Below are 19,828 nucleotides of genomic sequence, written 5' to 3' on the forward strand. Positions count from 1 at the left end.
CACCACCAGACGTACTCCTCTGTTGCCACCTACTGAGCAAAAAAAGAAAAAATAATATACCAATTCAACCATAAAGCTCTGGTGGACAGTTTAATTTCTAACATGATGTTCAATAAAAATACTGTTATTGCTAAAAAACAAAAGCAAGGAAGCCATATGTGAAGTATCAGCTTAGATGCCGAATTGCTTTTATCAAAGGCTGGTGTGAATTCCTATACAAGTACACAGTTCTTATCTGGTAGAGTCAGTTTACCTTCCAGTAATGGATGGTATTTAAAAAAAAAAAAAAATTATACACACACACACACACACACACACACCCACCCCCCCCCCCCCCAGCAGTTTCCTGCTGTTTAAGAATAAAATGAATACAAAAACCTAGACTGCATTGAATTACATGTTTGGTTGCAGTTCCTCTTTAATAGAAGAATAGAAAAATAAAATCAGCGAGTCTGTGGCTTTCAACTAAGGTGGGCCTCTGGGAATTGCATCAGAATAGGAACAATTTGGCTGAAAGGCATTTAAGTTAGCAAAGATGGTCCTTATTTTCTGCATGTCTAATGGAAATGGAACATGTGGCTTTCCATAGCAAAGCATGACTATCCCAGCTTGCACAAGCTGGATGGGATTGAATTCTAAGGGAGAGTGTATATATGTTGTACTTTTTCATAAAGTATGTAAAATCTTCTACATATTTTAATTGACTATTTGCTGCCTCTACACGAGAGCCACCTAAAGTGAAATTTGTTAGTCCAATAGACCAATTTTCCTATTTTTTTTTTCTACATCTGCAAAATGATCTGATCGTTGGCCCAAGGATCACATGATCTGATCAGCATGATGATTTGGATGGATGGCTAAATCCGCTCACCTAGAGATCTTGCTAAGCAAATACATTGTTAGGGTATATGGTCAGCCGTAGCTTACTTGCAGAACACATCCCTTGATCATTATCATTGCTTTTCCTTGAGGGAATTTTTCCCCAGAAACAAATTGGACCTATGTATTTACAATTCACTTTTGAGACATGCTTTTGTTAAATGTCGCTGTTTAACACAAAGCTAAACAGAAACTGTGGGTCAGTTAAAGTAAAACTATACCCCCTGAACAATGTAGGTCTCTAAAAATATATTGAATAAAACAGCCCATATGTAGAATCCTGCATCATTTAAATAGACCATTTTCATAATAATATACTTATTTAGTAGTATGTGCCATTGGGTAATCCTAAATAGTAAACTACCATTTTAAAAAATAAGGGCCGCCCCTTGGGATCCTGGGATTCACGGTGCACACAAACATGCCAAACAAACCATACATGTTAGGTCACATAAGCCAATTAACAGACAGAGTTCTGTCTTTTGCTTCCACACTTCTTCCTGTTACAGTTAGAGTTGAAGTATTTCTGGTCAGGTGATCTCTGAGGCAGCACACAGACCATCACGAAATGGTGGCTCAAGGCAAGAGATATAAAAGGGCAATATTTACTTAAATATATATTCCAGTTTGGTAAGTAATATGCCACTTAATTTAATATAAACTCTGTTGCTAAAGTATTTATTTTAGGGGTATAGTTTTCCTTTAAAAATTAAAGCCTCCAATGCATGCCAAAGATGTGCCTGTATGAATTCTTCAAAAGATAGCTTTAATGTCCAAAAATATCTAAATACTGGATGGTGGTTATTGGCACCCTAACTCAAAACTCGGTACCTACACCCAAAAATCTTTGCCAAGAATTACACCAAGAGACAGAAAATCAAACTGGTCCAGTCCATGTCACACACAGAAAAAAGGGGTGACATTACATGGTACATTTAGTTCCTCCTAACAGAACGAGGTGCAAACTCAGGAAGGTTTGGAAGTCATGGCTGGCAGTGAAAAGAAAAATCAGCAAGAATAACTTAATGACTGATTGTAGTGTATAACCTAACAATCCCACCTTTAAAACTGCATGTGGAAAAAGTAACCTGGGTGTCTGAACAGCATCTCCTGAAATAAAGTTGCATTTCTGTTGATTGGACCCTCTTGCTAGTAAACCCCCCCTTTTTTTTAAAGAGGGAGAAATCACAAAATGCACAGTGAACGCGGTCAAATCTCAAGCTTATGCCTCACTAACAAGTCACAGGCCAATGTTAAAAAAAAAAAAAAAGGCAGAGGTTTATCAGTTTTTTTTTTGTCGCAGCTTGTACTGAAATGTATTCTTTCTGCTTATAGCTAAACATGCAGCAGGAGCTATCAAGGACAACATTTGATCCGTGGACAATTTTAGCTCCATTTTTTTTATGGGAGAATTTTAACTGGAAGATTATGTCTTGCCATTTCAATAAGGAAAGTACTTTAAAACCAATAGGCAAATCCCCTTGATCGTCCTGCTTTCAAAAAGGAGTTTAATCAATAAATCCACTGTGTGAAAAGATATGACTGGCTTCTTAATCAGAAAAGAATGGGTTGTACAGCATAGTGGATGCTTAATTTAATACCATACAGTGTTAACCTATTGACATATTAAAGTTGGTAAATACAAAGGATAAAAAAAAAAAAGTGGAGTCCAATGATATATCTTTAGATGATACTGCTTGTTTGAACACGGGAAGGATGAAAACTTGTGTCTCCTGTTCCAATAAAATGCTTCGCTACAATAAATTGTGCAGTTCTTTGCATTAGAATGTTACATTTCCTCAGCATAACCTTTACAATCTGCCTATTATAGGACTTGAGCCAGGATTCTGCCACATCTCAGTTATAGGACGACTGCAATTAAGAGGGATTCTGGGGCATGACTACTCAAAATTTGTTAAAGGCAGTCTAAATGGCAGATGAAGAAATAGAGGGAGGCAGAGCAAGATTGTTCGCTTCTCACAGGAATGGATCCAAGCCACACTCAGCTGAAGTCTTCCTCGGGGTTCTGTTGATCCAGCAGACGCACGTGTGTAAATGGAAAATGACCATGCTTCCCGTTGCACTCGCCTTCCCATTGGCCACTCACATTAATCTTTGTTACCTTTACTAGATCACCAACCTATAGGGGGAAAGAAACCAATATAGCATGATTACAAAATAAAAAAAATATCCTTTATACATAACTGCTACAAGCATTGGGTTTGCACTACTTCACACATTCAAAAATGGAAAGAGATCGAAGAAGCATACAAACCTGTTTAAAAGATACTGTCATACAGTTTTCTGATATTTTACAGATTTAGGTCTCAATTTTCTCTCACTTCACTGTTCAGTTTTGATGTGTCTTAGTCAGAGATGAAAAAAAAAGGCAATAACCCTTACCCTAACCCTAAAATAAAACAAACTCCCCCCAAGTATCAGTGCGGTAACTGAGCCCCTTAGAAAAAAAGTTAACTGACCTTCCAATAATTGTGAGACAAGTGCACTAAACCTGAGTGTACATTTAGAAATCCTGCCCTAAATCAAGACAGGCTGACAATTATTACGAGAGGATTAAATGAGAAGGAACGCTACCATGGCAGTTTATTGCCAATAGATTATCCACAACAGTGCAATCTAGAACGCAATTTTTATTCTTTATAATGCTTTACCATACCTGAGTAAACAGCTATAGACACTGTCTCTGCTTGTTTAGGATAGCAACTGCCATATTGGCTTGCTGTGACATCACTTCCTGCCTGAGTATTTGCTCGCTCATAGCTCTGGGCTCAGATTACAGCAGTGAGGGAGGGGAGGAGCAAATGGAGCATGCTCAAACCCAAGCCCTGGAGGTTTAAGATGAAAGGACGTCTGATACAGAAGCCCATGTATACATAATAAAATTAAAGAAATGTTGTGTTTCTTTTGACAGAGGATTTTGAGCGGCATTACTTTAAGGGTTTACTGGTGTATTTATATAGACCTTTCTGATAAAGCTTACTTAATTTTAGCCTTTCCTTCTCCTTTGAGGGTACTGGTACAGGGAACACACTAACTCTCGGCTGCTGCAGGTGACACATGTGCCAGTAACCTAACAACAATAGTTACATGGAGAAGTACATTTTCTGGTAATGTGCAAAACAAACGATTATGAACATATACACATCTAGAACATCATGAACATATATAAAACTTTTCAGAAGTAATTATTTTGTCCCCACCAAGACAACTCTGTGCCATAATATTTTTCTAGAAATGGAAATTTGACCATTATTAAAAGAAACACCATTATACTTAGCAGTATGTTCCTCGGTTCAGCCTCTATGCAAGTATATTTTGCCTTTAATGTGCAAAACTTCTAATTTGGCATTTTGTTTTCCTCTAGCTCCAGGGATAGTCTAGACTTGACGGCCATGTGCCTTATTCCAGGAGCAAAAAGTGAGAGCAAATACAATTCATCTAGATTTCCTTGACCATACATTTATAATTTCATCGGGGGTCATTTATCAACAGTGGGCAAATTTGCCCTTGGGCAGTAACCCATGACAACCAATCAAAATGCTGCATGCATTGTTCTACTTGCAGCTGGCTTTAAAAAGCTCATCGCTGATTGGTTGCTATAGGTAACTGCCCATGGGCAAATTTGCCCAGTGTTGATGAATGAGCCCCATTATGTCTCTCTCCCATTGTATACAGGAAGCACTGAATAGAGGAAAAAAGTTCAAATTTTGATCTGCCTTAGAACCACTCAAAATGTAATAACGTGCACCCCTTATTGAGAAAGTATGCAAAAGAACAAAAGTAAATAAGAAAAAGATTAATATCAAACACTTATTAAATGGATCTATGATGATTGCATGTTCTTTACATTAACATGTTCTGTCTTTCCAACAGACATCAGTGTGATAATGTAGATAACATGCGATAAATGTGAATCTTTGCTTGATGGCAATACTTAGAGAAAAGGACACCAGAAAATAACCTTTTTTTATATCCATCATAATATTGTCTTTGCATACTATTTATAATTTTGCCATTTAAGTATTTTTTGCTTTTACCTGTCTGATGCCCCATGTTCCTCTATGAGGGGGCTGCCATATTTGTGCAGCAGGAGCCCATTAGCATCAGAAACTCTGACAGACTGAGATGGGACAGTCAGGTAGGCAAAACAGTCAGGTTTAAGAACTTCAACTAACAATTACTTACAAAAACAGAACTATCCGTGAAAAAAGATCAACATGACCTATAGGTGACTTTTAATATATTCATATTTTGAAAATAAGAACATTTTTAGTGTCAGTATCACTTTAAGGTGGCCATACACAGGGAGATCCACTCGTTTGGCAGATATATCCCTGAAATGCTCACATTGAGGTGTGCAATATCAGGCTGATCCGTTATTATCAGAATGGAGGCCATACGGGCGGTCGGATCAACAAACAGACGTGGGCGCGATCCAACGCGATTTTTTTTACCCTGCACGATTGATATCTGGCCAACTTTCTGACAGATATCGATCGGGGAAAGCCCATCAGAGGGCCCACACATGGCCAATAAGCTGTCGGCAGCTTTTATCGGCCCGTGTATGGAGGTCTTTACACCTGTATGCAGCTAGTGGAAAGCAGACTGCATATTTTAAGACTTTTTTGAGTGTATGAAATATGATCAGCATTGGATCACATGTACATTCATTTTTATTTATATAATTTGTCCATGTGCTCTGATGTTTGCTGGTAAGACCCAGAACAAAATAGGGAAAAGAATGGGGAATCATAGTTCTTCTATTAAAGGGGTAGTATACACCTTGTGCAACATGAGTTTAATGGAGAGGACTTGTGCGGGACATACTTTTTACCTTTTGTTTGAGCCACAAATAGATTGTTTGTACTAAAAAGGGCCAAAACAGAATTTTTTTACACAGTCACTTTCTATTTACTGCTCATGTGAGCAAAATCTAAAGATAACAGTTGTTCATTGAGAAACCACTGTATAAACAAACCCTCCTTTCCTACAGTTCAAGTCTTTGTTGTGTATAATGAGTTTTCTTTAAGATACACAAACTCTAGATTAACAGCCACAAAGGGCAAAAGAAAACTTCATTCATAAACTAAGCAGTACGTATGCAATGGATCCAGAAAAATTTGCCACAGTTTTAAAAGGGATAAGACATGCCCTATATATTTAAAAAGAACACCATAAATTGGACTTTAATGTAAAAGCTAGTTTTACTTTTACTCTTAAAGGAAAACTATACTCCCCAAACAAAATAGTTCTCTATAAAAATATATTGCAAAAAACAGCTCATATGTAAAGCCCTGCTTCATGTTAATAAACCCTTTTCATAATATCCTTTTCTAGTAGTATATGCCATTGGGTAATCATAAATAGAAAATTGTCATTTTAAAAAATAAGGGCCGCCCCCTGGGATCGTATGATTCACTGTGCACACAAACAAACCATACTTGTTAGGTCACATGAGCCAATTAACAGACAGAGGTCTGTTTTGCTTCAACACTTGTTCCTGTTAAGAGTTAGGGTCTGGGCACACGGGCAGATTCAGGGAGATTAGTAACCAGGCGACAAATCTCTTCTTCGCGGCGACTAATCTCCTCAATCTGCTTTCCGCCAGCTAAAATGAAAATCGCCTGGGGGCGAATGATTTTCATTTTAGCTGGTGGAAGGCAGATCAGGGAGATTAGTCGCCGCCAAGAAGAGGAGATTTGTCGCCTGGCAACTAAAACCTCCCGAATCTGCCCGTATGCCCCAACCCTTAGAGTTGTAGTATTTCTGGTCAGGTGATCCCTGAGGCAGCACACAGACCATCACAAAATGGTGGTTCAAGGCAAGAGATGTAAAAGGGCAATATTTATTTAAATATATTTTCCAGTTTGATAAGATTCTTTAATATGCCATTTAATATGATATAAAACTATCTGTTGCTTAAATATTCATTTTGGGGGTATAGTTTTCACTAAGAGTTCCTCTACCTTAAAGGAAAACTATACCCCCAAAATGAATACTTAAGCAACAGATAGTTTATATCAAATTGAATGACATATTAAAGAATCTTACCAAACTGGAATATATATTTACATAAATATTGCCCTTTTACATCTCTTGCCTTGAACCACCATTTCGTGACTCTATCTGTGCTGCCTCAGAGATCACCTGACCAGAAATACTACAACACTAACTGTAACAGGAAGAAGTGAGGAAGCAAAAGACATAACTCTGTCTGTTAATTGGCTCATGTGACCTTACATGTGGTTTGTATGTGTGCACAGTGAATCTTACGATCTCAGGGGGTGGCCCTTATTTTTTAAAATGGCAATTTTCTATTTATGATTACCCAATGGCACATACTACTAAAAAAGTATATTATTATGAAAATGGTTCATTTACATGAAGCAGGGTTTTACACATGAGCTGTTTTACTCAGTATCTTTTAATAGAGACCTACATTGTTTGGGGGGTATAGTTTTCCTTTAAGAGTAAAGCTTATCATTTTTGTATTTTGTAACATGTATGGCCAACTTTAAAGTGCATGTAAAGGCAAAAAAATAAAATCCCATTTTTACTTTAATAAAAAAAGAAACCTATCTCCACTATACTTTAATTTAAAAATGTGTACCGTTTTTATAAGAAACCTGACTGTATGCAGTGAAATTCTCCCTTCATTTACTGCTGTGGATAGGAATTGCCCGATGGTCCCTAACTGCTGAGCAGGGAAACAATCATACTTATGTACAGCAGGGGGAGCCCCGCCTTACTTCCCAACCATGCAGAACTCAAGCAGCTTTGTTTATGACGATCCCTAAGCAGCCCAGACCACACTGAGCATGTGCACAGTCTTAGTCTTGCAAAGATGTTTAACAAAGCATATCGGGGAGAGAGGGGGGGTCTCTACGTCTATGGCCCTGTTAAGGGTCTTAATTGGGGGGGGGGGGAAGGAGGTGAGTAGCACAGCCTGAAGGCTAGTTACAGCTAGATTCTGGAAAAATGTGTGCAACCCTAATATGAAGGTTAAAGATCAAGTTACAGAGCAGCCAAAACACCTAAAACAGCAACTAAGTATTCACCCCAAATCTCAACCAAACTGACCTTTAAGCTGATCAGTCAACATAGAAAATAGAGGCGTAGGGATGTGTGTGAAAAAAAGACATGCTCTAAAAACCAAGGGTGGAAATAAGCACAAAATGAGAATTCACTAGGAAAAAAATGTCTTAAAAAAACAGTTCAGTGTAAATATAAAAACTGGTTAAATGGATAGGCTGTGCAAAATAAAAAATATTTCTAACATAGTTAACCAAAAATGTGATTAATAAAGGCAGGAGTGAATGGATGTCTAACATAATTTGCCAGAACTCTACTTGCTGATTTGCAGCTCTCTAACTCAGAGTTAGCGACTTTAAGGGGGGGCACATGGGACATAACTGTTCAGTGAGTTTGCGATTGATCCTCAGCATTCAGCTTAGATTCAAAAGCACCAATTATGACCCATGTGCCCCCCACCCTCAAGTTATGGATTGGTTACTGCCTGGAAACAGTGGAAACCAAGAGAGAGTGGAAACCAAGAGAGCTGCAAAGTAGGAAGTAGTGTTCTGTTAGAACTAACTATATTAGACACATTTTTTATTTTGCACAGTCTATTTCCCCAGTTTTTATTTTTATACTGAACTGTTCTTTCAAAACTACCTTAAATACATGGCCATGTAATATAAGGTGCAGTCTAGTCACCTATAGCAAATTATCAGAAGCATTTACTGGTCACTTGTTTAGCTGTAAATCATCTTGGTTGCAAATTATTACTGGGGAAGTTTTTTTTTTTTTACACATGGGGAAATGTATACTTTTATGTTTTGAATACCTAATAACAGTGAAAATGTATTTGTAGGGATGCACCGAATCCACTATTTTGGATTTGGCCGAACCCCCGAATCCAGTGAAAGATCCAGCCGAACACCAAACCCGAATTTGCATATACTACATATGTTACAGAAAGTCACGGGATTCCCTCCCCGTCCCTAATTTTGCATATGCAAATTAGGATTCGGATTGGCCAGGCAGAAGGATTTGGCTGAATCCGAATCCTGCTGAAAAAGGCAGAATCCCAAACTGAATCCTGGATTCGGTGCATCCATATTTATTTGCCTTTGTTTTTTTAATAAGGCAGTATCATTTTTTTTAAAAAGTGCCATAAATGTGCTAAAAAATGTTTTACCTTAAACCTTGGGTTTAAAACACATGGGGAAGTATCAGAACATGCTAAACCAGGCATGTCCAAAGTGTGGCCCGTTTTCAAGTTTACACTGGCCCTCAGCCTCCATCATGAAATTAATATGGGGCCCCCCAGCACAGTGCGATCAGGAATCCCATAGCAGTAATATTAAGGCACATTAGTGAAATGATCTGGCACGTAGAGACGCGCTGTTTTCTCATACTTCTTTAGGGCTGAAGGTGTCAATAGACGCCCTGACGTGCCAGTACAGTAAACTAAAGTAGTATGGCGTCACTATGTGCCAGTACGTGTCTATTGCTAACACCTTCAGCACACAGGCAGCAGTATAGACCAAGTGGCAGATCATTTCACTAATGTGCCCAAATATTACTGCTACATGATTCCTGTAATTTTATGTTAATGGTTCAAAGAATGTCGGGCTGAATGTTCGGCCCCTACACATTTTCACCTCACCAAATCTGGCCCTCGTTGCAAAAAGTTTGGGCACCCCTGTGCTAAACATATTGGCATTTACAGAGAAATGATTGTATTATCTACTTCAGCCTTGTATAGGAGCTTTTATTCCCTGCATTGGCATATACAGGACTTTGGTCTAAAGAAGTGTGTATTGTAAAGGAAATGCCTTTGGAAGAATTTTCCTTTAATGTTGTGCCCATTATATACCTCCAAAGCCAAGGCTGTCTTGTCGTAGGCATTAGGGACGCGCTTCTGGATAACCCTGGCAAAAATGGGCCCATTCTGAAGGTTAGGCAGCGGAGTGTTGACACTGGGCTGGGCATAGGGCCCTGGCTCCGGCCCACCCAGTGGTTGCGGGTGCGAATTTTCCTGGTTACCTCCAATCAGGGCTGACCCTGCTGAAGAGGGAGGCCTGTACTTCTCGACGTAAGGCACAGGTATCATGCCCCGTCTTCCATCGCTGTCCTCCGCATTCCACCACTGTTCCTCGGGCTTCTCGCGAATTCTCAGGATGTCTCCTTTCTTAAATGGAAGATCTTCATCATCATTGCCATTAAAGTCAAAGAGAGCTCGCACGTATTCAACTTCTTCTTGTCTTTGGATTACACCAGATTGCTTAGACTTGGAAATGGGTTCTATTAAAGTGGTAGTGTCTAGGTAATGTATCTTATAAAATTCCAAAAGAGATGGTAATGAGTCAAACTCTTGGTCACCTATTCTGAATCGGGACTGGCTCATTCCTGCTGGAAGAAGGGAAAAAAAAAAATCAGATCAAGAAAACAGCACATATTTATTTTTAGATGGGTAAACTTAATGGCAGAAATGAAAAATATTAATTTGGGTCTTTCATTTAACAGATTGCTAAAATAAAGTGGGAAAAACCTGACCCAGACATTGGTCTCCCAATGCAGCTTCCAGGGTGCCCAAAAGATAGATGGGGATCTACCAGTAGACCGTTAGCTGGTGATCAGTAGATCTCAAGACACTATCAACTAACAGCTTGTCTAAATTACTCATCCGTTCCATGTTTTTCATTCAGATATTTATAACGTTAAGGTTACATAAGAAATAGCTGTTTAAATATAACAATATACATTTTATCACAAGTCAATATTTAAGTAATATTTTCCATGGAACAGAATACTAATGCTTTTATGGATGTAGATCATAATGGGACATCATCACTAAAAGTAAATCTCTCATTAGTAAAGTATTGGCACTCCTGAAGCAAACACACCAGATTTAGCAGGACAACATTACATTTATATTTTCATTACTTTAAAATATTTTAATTTTTTGGCGTTACAGTTAGTTTATTTATATAAATAATAGTTTTGTTAACACAATTTTTTTAACCAGTGCAGGGCAAGAGTATATAAAACAATTTCTTTTAGTTAATAGCCCTTTAAAATTTTGATTTGGTCAGTCATAGTAAAGCAGGTAGATTTAGACACAACATACCGGTACCTATGTACTTTCTATTATAATACCTATGTACTTAACAGACAGTACTGTGATCATTTTTAGGGTAATGTCACACCAGGAGATAGGGGGAGATTAAGTCACCCGGCAACTAATCGCCTCTTCTTTGGGACGACTAATCTCCCTGAATAGTATAGATTGAAAAATTTAAAAAATAAAGCTGGGTATACACTCATTTGCCAAACAAGGCGTTTATTGATCTGATTCAGTCACACATTCACTGGGCCAAACCAGGATGATCTGATTGCTTTCTAGCCTAATCTGATGGATTTTCTAGTATATCATTTACTTGCCCAATTTCAATAGAAATTAGTTGGCCATGCTGTCAAGAGGAATCCATACCTGAACCAAATAAGCGGACAGCTTTTATAGGTTCATGTATAGCCATACAACTTTAAGCATAAATAAACTTTAAGAAGAAGGAAAGTCATCTTGCACTTGGGGGTGCCAAATGTTAAGGCACCCCCAAGTGATTGTATTTACTTACCTGAAACCCCGGGCCGGTGCTCCTATCAGCAGAAAACTGCACCGGCCCAAGGTTATACCAGTGAGTACCACAGAGCGATCCTCTTCGGGCTCCTTCTTTCTTCGTGTGGCTGCGTATGCACAGTAGAACGAAAAGCCGAACTTTTAAAAGTCTCCGATTTCGTTCAACTGTGCATGCTTTTGCCCCGGGAAATTTTAAGAAAGAAGAAGCCGGAAGAGGATCGCTCAGTGGTGCTCACTGGAATAACCCTGGGCCGGTGCAGGTTTCTGCTGATAGGAGCACCGTCTCGGGGTTTCAGGTAAGTCAATACAATCACTTGGGGGTGTCTAACATTTGGCACCCCCAAGTGCAAGATGACTTTTCTTCTCCTTTAAAAATAAGTTTATGTAAAATTGATGAGGGTGCTATTCGAAGCACTTTTGCAATGTACATTTATTTTATTTTAATTCCAAGATATTAGAGGATTCATGTGCTGGTAACATGAATGCATTTTGTTACAACATTGCCGCCTGCTGGTTCATTTCTGACCATAAAGTAGTCAAGGGAGTTGTCAGGAGAAAGAAAGAGGCTGCTCTGATGTTCTTCTGCTAAGGAAAGATTTGAGAAAGGTTTCTTTTTTTCTCCTAACCAGAAGAACATCAGAGCACAGCTCCCTCATTCTTTTGCCAGCTCTGCTTATTCAGTTCACTGGTTCATTGAAAAGCTCAACAATATTTATCGATCTGTGTGGCTAGACAAATCAAACTATCTTTTCTTCAATCTATGTACTAACTGTTCAGCTTTATTCAGTTCACAGTGATTAGAATTACACAGCTAGAAGGACCTGCAGCATTTGCCTACGCTTTCAGACTGCCAGATTCTGCTCGAATTTAAACAGCACACAAGAGTCACACCTATAAAGAAAGTACAAATGCCTTCCTTGCTAACAGAACTATCACAACCAGATACCTAACCACAACTAGAAAGGCTCACTTAGTTGTACCAGTGGTATTTAGCAAAAATAGCAGAAAATAGTTTACTATTAACTAATACTGCAGTTGCCCACAGTGAGACAAACTACCCAAGAAGGATCAAGAGACACAACACAAATTTGATTCTCAAAAACACTTTAGTCACCTGCCTGCAATCAGTATAATATATCTGCATACTTATAGAAGTGGTCCCCAACCATTGGCTCACGAGCAACAAGTTCATCAACAACCTCATGGATGTTGCTCTCAGTGGCCACAAAGCAGGTGCTTATTTTTGATTTCCAGGCAATTTTCATTGTATAAAACCAGATGTAATGCCAAACAGAGCCCCCTGTAGGCTGCCAGTTCACATAGGGACTACCAAATAGGCAATCACAGACCTTAATTTTCCCCACCAGGAACAATGTTAGGCTTAAAATAGTTTCCCTACTCTACTCCCTTGCATACTTAGCACAACATTCTCTTTTCTACTTTTTTTATAGTATTGTATAATGTCATGGTTTCTATCGTGCCACTGCTTTATACGACTACGTAATAAATGGATTATACGCTGCCAACTTGTTCGAATTCTTTTGTTCCTTTTAAAAATTTTCAAAGGATGAAATAAGCGATTTTATGTTCTTCGGCTAGAAAATTTAATATCATTTGACTGGTTATATATGAATGGTCATGTGCTATTTACAAAACTCTTAACAGAGCAATTGGTCAAATATTAAACCTTGTCTACATATCCTATATAAGCAGATACACATTTACAGAATATACTTAGGGAGCTAGCACACGGGCAGATTCAGGGAGATTTAGTTGCCTGGCGACTAATCACCTCTTCTGCGGGGCGACAATCTCCCCAAACTGCTTTCGCAGTGCCTGCCGCCTGCTATAATAACAAAACGCTAGCGCCAATGCACTTGTGGCGCTTCGATTTCCGAAGTCGTCTGAAGTTTCCTCGTGAGGAAGGCTCAAGGCAGTGCAGCCAGATTGCAAGTCAGTTTTGACCAGCACAATTTTTCCTGAGAGGGGCCAAAAGGAACCATTCATTTTTGCATTCTTAAAGCACAAACCTTGCAATGCACACTTTGAGACTTGGATGTTTGCATTTATAATGATGTGTACTGCAATATATTCAGTAGCCCTTTAAATGATCAGATACATTGACTATAGAAGTGTCACGATGCCTTCCCACCAGCTCTTCAAACAAAAATTGCTGGCAAGCACTCCAAGGCCCACACATATGGTAAAATCAAAGTTTATTTCAACAGATTAAAAGAAACTTTCCCACCAGCACTGTCCCATAAAATAAGGAACTGCAGAACTGGGGATTTTCTCATCCTACATTTTATTTCCATCAGAGGAAAAAAAAACAAACTACACAACTAACTGGCAAAAGTGATTCAAAAAAACAAGATCTGCCAAATCAATACATCTGTGTGTTTAATAATCACATTTTAACTGCATTTGACACAGAGATATTATTTGGAATTTGTTGCAAAGGAAGATCTTGGGGAACCAATGTTTGAGTCACAGAACAGCATGTTTTTTTTTAAATTAAATTAATTCACAGTACAGGTATGAGATCAGTTCTGCAGAAGCCAATTATCCGGAAAGCTCTGAATTACAAAAAGGCCGTCTCCCATAGACACCATTTTATGCAAATAATCCAATTTTTTTACAAATGATTTCCTTTTTCTCTGTAATACTAAAACAGTACCTTGTACTTGATCCAAACTAAGATATAATTAATCTTTATTGGAGAAAGCTCCAAATTACGGAATGGCCACCTGCCATAGACTCCATTATAATGAAATAATTCATATTTTTAAAAATGATTTCCTTTTTCTAAGTAATAATAAAACAGTACCTTGTACTTGATCCAAACTAAGATATAATGAATCCTTATGGAAAGAAAACCAACAGATTGGGTTTATTTAATGTTTTTCTAGTAGACTTAAGGTATGAATATCCAAATTACAGAAAGATCCATTATCCAGAAAGCCCCAGGTCCTGAGCATTCTGGATAACAGGTCCTATAGCTGTACTATGAATAGATGGTTTTTCATACATACTATCAACTCTGATATTCCTATGTTCCTGTTTAACGGTGTTGTTCACCTTCCAATGTTTTTTTCAGTTGGTTTCAGATTGTTAACTAGAAATAAAACCTTTTTCTAATTACTTTCTATTTGTGACTGTTTTTTCTAATATTGAAGTTTCATTTTTCACCTTCTAAAACAGTTCTGGGGGGGGGTCACACTGACTGTAACTGTTCTAAAATGATACATTTAGTTGATACATTTCTTATATTTTTCCCTGCTAAGCAGAATCTCTGGGTTTCGTTACAGGCAGCTGTTATAATGATACAATAGTTGCTAATACACAAGAGATGCTGCTGAGAAATGTATCAACTAAATGTTGCAAAATTGTAACAGTTCAGAATCTGCACATGAATTACCGAGCTGCCAGACTCAAACACCAGAGACACGAACGTTAAACTTTAAACTTAGATTTTGGAAGAACGATAAAAAATTAAAAATGCAAAGCAATTGAAAAAAACTCTATTTCTGGTTAATCTGAAAAAACTGAACTGAAAAGGTGTTTGGAAGGTGAACAACCCATTTAAGGAAGTTGAAAACATGCTTTGAGGTCAGGCGTGCAAACCACAAACGCAATTATTTCCTATGAAGCTTAAAAGCTTCTGAATAATTGGGATATAAACCAGTCTGTTGACAAACATGCTACATTCAGCTCCTTGTTCACACTTTGAAGACCAGAGATAATTTGTTCTAGATGACAAAAATCAGACACAAGTGGAAAGAAGGAATTAAAATGTCATCCTCAGAAAGTGTGTGCAACTCAATAACACTGGATCACGTAATTACACATTCCAACTAAAGCTGGCCACACACGCTGAGATCAGATCGTACGAATCGAGGATTCGTACGATTTCCGGACCGTGTGTGGAGAGTCCCGACATTTTTCACCGGTCGTTTGGTCGATCGGACAGGTTAAAAGATTTCTGTCGGCTGCGGGTAATATCTCTGCATGTATTGCTGATCATATGATTTTCAGTGGGAGACTGTCACTAGCTTTGGTCGGACATAACTGTCGTACGATTGCTGTCAGGGGCAGAACATCGGCTGATCTCTTCTTTTCTACTTTATTTGATCGGAATGGTTAGTGGCAGGTCGGAAGATGGGAAAGTCCGATCGTACAATTGGACCTTTGCGTCTATGGCCAGCTTAAACTTGGAGGTAATAAGGCAGCGAGACTCATCCTAAAAGTGGCCATAAACGCACAGGTAATATACAAAACAAATTTTCGTACGATATTTGAAAAAAAAAAAAAAAGAAAGAAAAGCAGACGGATATCGGCAGAAGACTTGGATATCGGTCTGCTCATCGATCGGGCTGGACGGAAAATTTTGATTGGGTGCCACAAACATTGGCCATTGTTAGTACTCCATGGAGAATGGTATAAAGCCCAGGTGCCCAAAATGCAGCCCGAGGGCCACATGCGGCCCAGGATGCATAGGAATGTGGCCCAGTTTGAAACATCTGGTTCCCGAGGAAATAGGCGGAGGGGGGAGGGGGAGTCTGCCCATTGCCCAGTTAGTAGTAATAATAATATAATAATACTTCTATTTATTATCCAGGTGTCCCATATTCCAGTGTATAGCTCCATCTGGTTATCCAACTGGCATTGTAGTTCTTTTCTGTGTATTTCCTTTACTTTTACAAACTAAACGTGTTCGTGTATTTCACGTGTGGCCCCAGACAATTTTATCTTTTTCCAATGTGGCCCGGCGAGCCAAAAGCTTGGACACCCCTGGTATAAAGAAAGGAACAGGGCCCACTAGATGCTCACAATGTATCTATACACATATCTATATACAAAAAGAACAAAACACCAGCATAAAGGGTCTTGTGTTTGAAGCAATAACTTGTAATATCGTAACAGGATATGTACGACATTGCGTCGGTTTTACATATCACGTAACAATACAAGTTTTTTTTCTTTAAACACAAGACCCTCGGTGCTGGTGTTTTGTTCTTTTTGTATATGAATCTATTTCCGAGGCCTTGAGCTTCCGGCTGCTGTTATTAGTGACTGACAGCTGCACGTCGAGCCCCAATACTGTACCATATGTAATGTAAAATGAATCCCCCTGCTCGCCTCTCTATGAAGCCTTGTGCTCTACTCACCAGTCCCACTCTGTCGGTTGTTGCTGACGCTGTTGATGATATAGTGGGAGACCTTGGAGTTCTCAGAGACAGACAAGACGTAGTCACCAGGTATAGTAGTGGAGTCCCGAACTAAAAACACACCGTGCCGCTGGCCCTGCAGAAGATTCACCGCCTCTTGTCTGTTCTGCTTGCCCCAGTACCAGCTCGCCCGGTCCTCGGAGTCGAAGTTGCCCGCCATGGCTTTCCTCCTCCTCCTACGGACCTCTCCCTAGCGCCCCGGTACTCGACGTTACGGCGGCAAAAGACGCCGCCCCAAAACCAGACGCTGCTCTTCTCACCAGCGATCCCGACCTCACCAATCCCGAAATGGCGGCACAGGAAAGATCTGACCTCACCTTCCGGAAGTGCGTCATTGAAGCGGCGACTATAGGGTGCGTGGGGCGGATTCTTTTTGACTAGCTTGGATTTTTGACTTTAAAATGCTTCATCTGGGTATGTCGCTGATACTAGTGCGTCCTCGTGTTTGAGAAAGGCACGGAAAACATGACATACCTCCCAACTGTCCCGTTTTTAAAGGGACAGTCCCTCTTTTGACAGCTCAACCCGCAGTCCCTGATTTGTCCCTGAAGTCCCCTGAACAGACAGTAAGAGAAACAAAGTTTCTCACTTAATTGGCTTTTTTAGCCAACAGGCGCAAATAAGATATTTTCTAACAATTTTGAGATACAGTTTAGTTTAAGTTGAATTATTTTCAAACTTTCGTAACCTGCCAAATTTTGTAAAATCAACATGGTAATTAGGAGGTGTGGCCACAGAAAATGTTGCTGTTCTACGTGCGAAAACATTTTTTGTCCCTCTTTTTACTTCCAAAATGTTGGGAGATATGGGTAGTATTGTCTGGCTTCTAGGAGAAACGAACGGGTTTATTCGCTTTTCTGTCATCTATTGGACTGCTCACCAACAATTTACTACTTCTGTAAACCAGAGCAGCGTTTTCATTTGAGTTTTGGGAGTAGATGTCAGAATCGTACCAGGGGGAACCTTTCTAAGTAGTGGCGTAACTAGATGATAATTATTGGGCCCCACGCATACCTCCCAAGATTTTGGAAATAAAAAGGACAAAAAAGTTTCCGTGGGTAGTGCGATTTTTTGACCACACCCATTTTTGTGGCCACACCCCCTAATTGCCATGTTCCTTTTACAAAATTTGTAAGGTTATGAAAGTTCGAACATATTTCTGTGGCTTTTTTTTTCCAGTTATTACAGTTTTGCTAGTGAAGGTGAATTGCCCTTTAAGCTGTCAGTCTAAAGCTGGCCATAGATGCAAAGAGCCAATTGTACGAATCATCGTACGATCGGACTTTCCCATCTCCCGACCTGCCACTAACCATTCAGATCAAATAAAGTAGAAAAGAACAGATCAGCCGATGTTCTGCCCCTGACAGCAATCGTACGAAAGTTATGTCCGACAAAAGCTGGTGACAGTCTCCCTCTGAAATTCGTACGATCGGCAATACATGCAGAGATATTACCCGCAGCCGACAGAAATCTTTTAACCTGTCCGATCGACCAAACAACCGATCTCCGCCGGACGAAAAATGTCGGGACTCTCCACACACGGTCCGAAAATCATATGAATCCTTGATTCGTATGATCAGATCTTTGCGTCTATGGCCAGCTTAACTTCTCCCAAGAGACCTGTTATCTTATATTGTTGCAATTACTTATTTGCTTATGTCAAAATTGTTACAAAAATATCTTATCTGCAGCTGTGGCTGTTCTGGGCTCTCTGCCAAAAGCCAATTAAGTTAGAAACGTTGTTTCTTTTTCTGCCTGTTCAGTGCAGAGAAAATAGGGACTTTCCAGTACAAACGAGGGACTACGGGTTGTGCTGTCAAAAGAGACTCTGTCCCTCTAAAAATGACAGTTGGGAGGTATGCCCATGGCAAATTCATTTTAGGGCCACCAACATATCTAGAGGTTGTTCTGTTTTACCAGTATATCTTAAAATTTCTCATTAATTAAGGCCTTATGGGGCCTCCTATACCTCCAGGGCTACCCTGCAGCCGCAGGGTCTGCTTCCTCTGTAGTTGCCATGGTTTCCAAGGAATACAATGCACATATAAATATATAGAGTAGAGAGTAGACTTGTTTTGAGCAGTGCCACATTGAATCCTGGTGATGGTCAGGTCTGTCTGCACTTCTCCTGCAGCATTGCTCCTAATTGGGGTGCAGCAGGGCCAGAAGCAATATAGGGGTATGCCAGCACTACTTTTTTTTTTTTTCTTTCAAACCAGATCTATTTCTGAAGCTGTAATTAGAAAGTATCTAAAGCTGATTTTGGCTGATGAATTTAACATGAATATATGTAGTTGGCATTTACAAATTAAAATGAATGTATGCAAATTGACTTATCCACGTGTACAGCAATAAGGCATAGAGTGCTCATTATTGAGTCTCTGTACCTCCATGGTCAATGTAGTTTTCAAACCTCCCAACCGTCCCATTTTTAGAGGGACAGTCCCTCTTTTGACAGCTCAACCTGCAGTCCCTCCTCTGTACTGGAAAGTCCTGATTTTCTCTGCACTGAACAGGCAGAACAAGAAATAATGTTTCTAACTTAATTGGCTTTTGCCAGAGAGCCCAGAACAGCCACAACTGCAGATAAGATACTTTTGTAACAATTTTGAGATAAGCAAATAGGTAACAATATAAGATAAACAGGTCTCTTGGGAGAAGTTAGACTCACAGCTTACAGGGCAATGCACCTTCATTAGCAAAACTTTAATAACTGAAAAAAAAACACAGACGCATGTTCAAACTTTCATAACCTGCCAAATGAACATGGTAATTTGTGGTGGCGTGGCCAAAAAAAATTGTCGCACTGCGTGGCAACTTTTTTTGTCCCTCTTTTTGTTTCCAAAATGTTGGGACGTATGGTTTTGTAAGGGTATGCGGACAGTGCAGCCCACATTCAAAGCCGCAATTAATCCATCCCTTGCTCTGAATAATTTTAATGCAATACAAAAACTTAAGGGAATTATGTACCACCGATTGTGAAACATAAGCATATTAGAAGTCAGCAGGCATTTGTCAGCCATATGAAAGAAGTAGATTGCAGGTCAATATATAG

The 19,828-nt window shown here is 39.3% G+C and overlaps 1 protein-coding gene across 2 annotated transcripts; it reads right to left on the bottom strand.

Moving 5' to 3' along the window:
• Window positions 1–2,370: 2,370 nt before the first annotated feature.
• On the bottom strand, window positions 2,371–17,108 carry crk.S (v-crk avian sarcoma virus CT10 oncogene homolog S homeolog). 2 transcript variants are annotated; one of them, XM_018249093.2, is made up of 3 exons: window positions 16,714–17,108; window positions 9,782–10,314; window positions 2,371–3,019 (listed from the first exon to the last, which is right to left on the bottom strand). In XM_018249093.2, the coding sequence occupies exons 1-3, from the start codon at window positions 16,931–16,933 to the stop codon at window positions 2,882–2,884; spliced, it is 891 nt and encodes a 296-aa protein (XP_018104582.1). In that variant the 5' UTR covers window positions 16,934–17,108; the 3' UTR covers window positions 2,371–2,881. The 2 variants fall into 2 exon arrangements, with proteins under 2 accessions (XP_018104582.1, XP_018104581.1); XM_018249092.2 differs by having other exon boundaries at window positions 9,782–10,317; window positions 16,714–17,106.
• Window positions 17,109–19,828: the final 2,720 nt, after the last annotated feature.

This window comes from Xenopus laevis, chromosome 2S, assembly GCF_017654675.1.
Source record: "Xenopus laevis strain J_2021 chromosome 2S, Xenopus_laevis_v10.1, whole genome shotgun sequence".
Classification (NCBI taxonomy): Eukaryota; Metazoa; Chordata; class Amphibia; order Anura; family Pipidae; genus Xenopus; species Xenopus laevis.

Excerpts from the sequence above, each read along its gene's own strand:
- crk.S (XM_018249092.2), bottom strand. The coding sequence starts at position 16,933 with ATGGCGGGCAACTTCGACTCCGAGGACCGGGCGAGCTGGTACTGGGGC. Across the intron at positions 10,318-16,713 it reads CAACCGACAGAGTGGGACTG|CAGGAATGAGCCAGTCCCGA; the intron begins GTGAGTAGAGCA and ends CCCTTCTTCCAG. Across the intron at positions 3,020-9,781 it reads AGACAGCCTTGGCTTTGGAG|GTTGGTGATCTAGTAAAGGT; the intron begins GTATATAATGGG and ends TTCCCCCTATAG.